General features: G+C 36.6%; 1 protein-coding gene across 1 annotated transcript; it reads right to left on the reverse strand.

Moving 5' to 3' along the window:
- Nucleotides 1–3506: 3506 nt before the first annotated feature.
- Nucleotides 3507–4154, reverse strand: LOC131153425 (pyrroline-5-carboxylate reductase-like). The gene is given in 3 exon segments (XM_058105716.1): nucleotides 3507–3881; nucleotides 3883–3968; nucleotides 3971–4154. Coding segments are annotated over 3 exon segments (444 nt in total). The 3' UTR covers nucleotides 3507–3707.
- Nucleotides 4155–5317: the final 1163 nt, after the last annotated feature.

Raw genomic sequence — 5317 nt, forward strand, 5'->3', positions numbered from 1 at the left:
ACCTGGACGCTCTGATACCACTGATGGGTGGAGAGGAGCACTCAGCCACTGGTTGTGGCTGAAACTCAGTGAGGATAAATTGCCAAATCAGTAGTTTCAATCTGAAAATAAATTACAGAGGAATAAAATCTCTCTCACGGCTCACTGGCTAATCTCTCTCACACACCACATTGCTCACATTTACTCACACACAACTCAGCTATTTATAGTAATTATAGAAATCAAATAATCAACAATGGTGGGTGCAAATCTTCAATAGCGGTGGGCTGGTAGGTGGAGTAGGTTGCCTGCAAATCTCCAATGTCCACAACGGTGGGCTGCCGGTCTTCAATGGAGGTGGGCTGCCGGTCTTCAAGTTTAATCTTCAACATAACTTAAGCCTTGCACTTCAACAACATATTGTTAAATGTTTATGCTAATTTTCTAAATGATGAATTATTAATTTATTGGGCTAATTAGGATGATTAATTATCTTGTGCCAATTTTTTAGTGTCATACAAATGAAAAAAAAGTCTTAATTATTTTTCCTCCTCCTAGGCCATACCTAGCTAGAAAAGATTTGCTGGAAGAGTATAGAGAGAAAATGATGCATATTTATTGCATTTATATGTTAGCAACACACAAAATAAAATTCATCACCATCCAAAGTACAACAAAGAGAGGAAAAGGGGAGAAAAAAAAAAAGAGGAGAAGAAGAATATGTACAAAAACAACAAAAATAAAATCAAAATGAATAAATAGGAGTGAAATTTTAATCTTCAATTTGCTAAAATATGTTTCACAAAAAGAAGGCTAAGTCAAATATTGGGAAAAGGTTTTTACTCTAATCCTAACACTCAATCAAATACTGTTGTATTTGAACCTTCATATTAGCCTTTGCAAAGCTACTTTCATAATAAATTTAGTGTTATGCACTACAAGGACGTAATATATTAATGTATATTGGGCCTCCTATTTGTTAAAAAAACCTTATAATGCAAGTTGTTGTGAAACGTGTGACAATTATGATGAATAGTACGAAAAAATAAAGAGATAAATAAAGTAATAAAAATATATGGATTTAACATGGTTCGCCAATATACCTACATCCATAGAAGTGAGTGGCGATTGAATTTCACTATTGTAGAAAGTAGGGTTACATCATATGTATTTAACTAATTATACTAATCCTAACCGTACAGAGGTATTAGAAAAATACCTCAAATACTCTGGGGGTGTTGTCCCCGCACTCCCAACCCATTAATCATTTCATCCAATAAAACAATAAATTATAAGACCAAAAGGCTGATGCCGTCGTTCCGCTTGCTTCACTCCACTCCACTTTCGACATCAGCCTGTTTTCTCTGTACCCGTGTTCCAGTCAATACGAGCCATATATTACAACAAAATTCATTGTTTTTGCAATAGCCAGAGGCTGAATTATCAAGATAAATAGGTGGTTAGAAGTATAATAAGCTACAATATATATATATATATATATATATATTATATATATAGTTGAATTACTACCGCAAAAAAAAACCTCTAAGGTATTTTCTTTTCCCTCATTGAACTATCTCTACTTATTGTAGTGATGATTTCAACAACTACCTTAGATGCATCATCATATACACCATCACTAAGACGAAGGGTTGATTTTAACAAGCACTAAGGATAAGCCGAATATAAAAGTGACCATTCTAGATTTAATTTAGTGGTGGTTTAAACCACCTTTAGTTAGTCTATTTTTCTAACTATTATTAAAGATAGGTGTAGTTCATATTTCTTGAAGTTGAAGTAGAACGTAAAAAAATTATTTTCTTTTAATGTTGGGACAAATGCAAGTGGTTTTTGCCTATTTATTGATAATTATCTATGCCACCGAGGTTTTGAATCACTGTAAAAACTATTATGTTGGAATTAGTTTTATCGACACATTCTAGAGGACCTCGACATAGACGGATGGTGACCCCAATTATTAAATAGTGATAAGTGATATGAGATGGAGAGCAATGGTAACGGTGTCAAATGAGGTTAATAAAGTTCCGAGAGTCACCACTAACCATTTATTTACTTAGGTGTGATTATATCACCTAATTACTGCTTATTAATTGGTCTCTAAGTCAAATTTACTTTAAGGAAACCAATAGTCAAGATCTGCATTACCAGAATCGAGTTTAGGAGTACATTTATACGAGGGGAATGTGCTAGCACCTCTCACACATATGTTCATTAAAGGATACTTAATTAGCTTAAGATTGCTTTCAAATTCAACTAGTCAAAACTTTTTGTTTTTCATTTTATCCAAGAATAAGCAAATTTCATTAATTAACATACAACAGCAATAACAACAACAACAAGCCTTAAATCTCACTAAATGAGATCGACTACATAAATCTTAGTCCGCCAATTCACTCGATTCAGAGTATTTTCTTCTATTAGATTAAGGATACTTAAAATCTTTTTTCACTATCACATCCCAAGTTATTTTAAGCCTACCTCTACATCTTTTCATGCCAAAAAAACATAACTCACTCACTCCTCAAAGATGCACTAGACCTGCATTTCAAATACCCAAACTATTTAAGTCGTCACACTTTTATCTTGTTTTCGATCGGTGTTATGCCTAAATTATTGCGTGTATGTCACTACAATAAGAATATCTTTTAGTGACAATTATTTAATGGTAATTGATCAATTGCTGCTAAATGTTAATCTCATATTATGCCTAGGCAAAGACAAGTGCCACAAATAAAAACTTCTTAACAGCGATTATATATATAATTGCCGCAATAAATCACTATTATTTCGTTTATACATTTTCAAGGTTCCAGCGTGCTCGGCCAGCCGAATCCCCTTTCCCTCTCAAGAAAAAAACATACCTGCGCGCTCGGCCAGCCAAATCCTGCAGAAGCCCTAATCTGCCCAACAAGCCCAAAAAATCCCTTTCCCTCTTCTATTGCGTAGAAGCCAAATCTGCCCAAGAAGCCCGAAAATCCCCTTTCCCACTCCTATTGCGCCCAACCAAATCTTCTTGCACAAATGAAGCCTTGTGCCCTGCTGTTTGTGAGCTGAATCCGTCGCTGTGAAGCCAAGAAGCCCGAAAATCCTGCTGCACGAGGAGCCTTATGCTCTCGCCGCTGTGAAGCTGTTCGGGAATCTGCCGCTGTGAAACCCTTTCAGTCATGAGTCTCTTCTCTCTCTCACAGCCGTGAGTCTCTTTTAGGATGTTCGTGCACGAAAATCCTGCTGCACGAAAAATGTTCATGGATCAAACTGGAGAGCACGAATTGAATCAATCTTCCCTGCTTCCAATACTTCATTCGTTCCTTTTCTCTTTTCTGTCTCTGTAACTCTGCTTCTACATTTATTTTTGACACAAATAATAATAATAATAATGATTCTTGAAATAATAACAGACAGGAAACATACAGATCATCTGAGAAAATTCTAATGTGGCTTCTTGTCATATAGTATTGTGTTGTTCTCAGGAAAATAATGCATTCCGGTGCACACAAAAGCAATAATTGGAGCTCCATGGAGCATAAAAAACTGCAGTTAAAGGAAAAGAAAGACTGATAAAGAGAATATATCAGACCATTGCAAATTTCTTTAGGCAACACCTAAGGATTTAGAATGGCAAGAAGCAAAACTTTTTTCATCTTAAGTGAGAATTATTTCAGTCTCTTCGCCAATAAAGCCTAAGAAAGAAAGAAAAAAAAAAAAAACTAGCTTTGGGAAAGGCCTCGACTTCGTTTAGGTGCAGCAGCAACAGCATTCATTATGATCCCACGAAATCCACCCTTTTCGAACTCATGAATACCAGCAACGGTCCCACCAGGTGATGCAACATTGCCTTTGAGCTCACCTGGATGCTTCCCAGTCTTCGCAGCGATGGATTTTTGCCTCCAAAACAGTCTAAGAAGCAAGACCCAATGCAAGTTCTCTTGGCAAGCCTGCTGCTACCCCTGCATCAGCCAAAGTTTCAAAAATATATTTGCTGGGTCACTGCCACTCAAGCCAGTGATAGCATCGAACAATGTCTCATTAGCTCTCCATATCTTGTCAATAGCTCCAAATAAACTAGATATTAATTCTCCATCTTCTGTTGTTGCAGCTCCTCCCAAGCATGAGACTGAAGCTCCCTCTCCAATAGCAGAAGGCGTATTTGGCATTACCCTATCAAATAAGCTATGGCCAACCCATTCCTGCAAATCTTTCAATTTAATCCATACAACAACTGACACTAAAGTTGCTTCTTTGAAAGTAGAGGCCTCAACTGCAAGACAACGCCCTTAACAACTTGATGAATTCCAGTCAAGAGTTAGAGGCTCTCACGGCCGCTCCTGTTGCTGCTCCAACGGTATGTTAGATTGAGGGATGCTGTTTAAGCTAGAAAAGATTTGTGTTGGAAATCTATCTGAATGATGCTGCTTTCATAGTGTGGATACATGTTTGGAAATAACAAAGCATCGCACAACAGTATTGAAATCCATAACCCCTCTCCCATATTCTCCCACTAGATTTAATTAACACTTGAGAACTTAGAATCTCTAGCAGCATTGAAATCCATAAGTCTAACTCCAGTTGCAGACTTCAATTTAGCGAAGGCAACAATATGTAAGAAGAAAGCATCAATATAGCTTAAAAAGGTTCAATGCAGCTGGCTTTACCATGACAATTCCATTATTTAGTTCTGCTCATCATATAAAAAAGAGCTTCATGTTTTTGTGTCTCACTTTCAAAAAACAAGCTTCTAGTAGAATTTCATTATCACAGGTTCCAATAGCTTTTTCAATCCAACTCTGCAAATCTGCAACGCATTTAGCCTGCTTCTTTAGGAAAGGAACAATCAAAGAAAAGATTGCTCATATCCTTCAAACTAGCATTATAAAAAGAACATGACTAGAGACCAGAATATCCTGAGTTTAAAGCCATCTCAAGTATCGCAAGCTTGAGCACAGAACTGAAGCCTCTTTAAGTGTAGCAAGATAGAGCAAAACAAAACAGCCTCCAACCTATCTTTAACCAACTAAACTGAATATATCTCATATTACCATCGCAAATTGCACCAGATAAAAATCTTCAATGCTCACATTAGATAACACTTAAAATGTTCAACTATTAGAGATGTACCATGAAAATTTTAAAGTCTTTGTGTTGGCTCCATTGTCATACTTTCAGGATGCATGATCTGCCTCTAGCTCTTGTGCTTTTTGACTAGTCTTACTTGTGGGTTAGGTCTTAAATTTTTGACACCCTCAATCACCTAGCACAACATGCATGGTCTGCCTTTAGCCCTGGTGATTGGAACTTGGAAGTTGCATGTATTACAATG

The sequence above is a fragment of the Malania oleifera genome, chromosome 4 (genome assembly GCF_029873635.1).
Source record: "Malania oleifera isolate guangnan ecotype guangnan chromosome 4, ASM2987363v1, whole genome shotgun sequence".
In the NCBI taxonomy this organism is placed as follows: Eukaryota; Viridiplantae; Streptophyta; class Magnoliopsida; order Santalales; family Ximeniaceae; genus Malania; species Malania oleifera.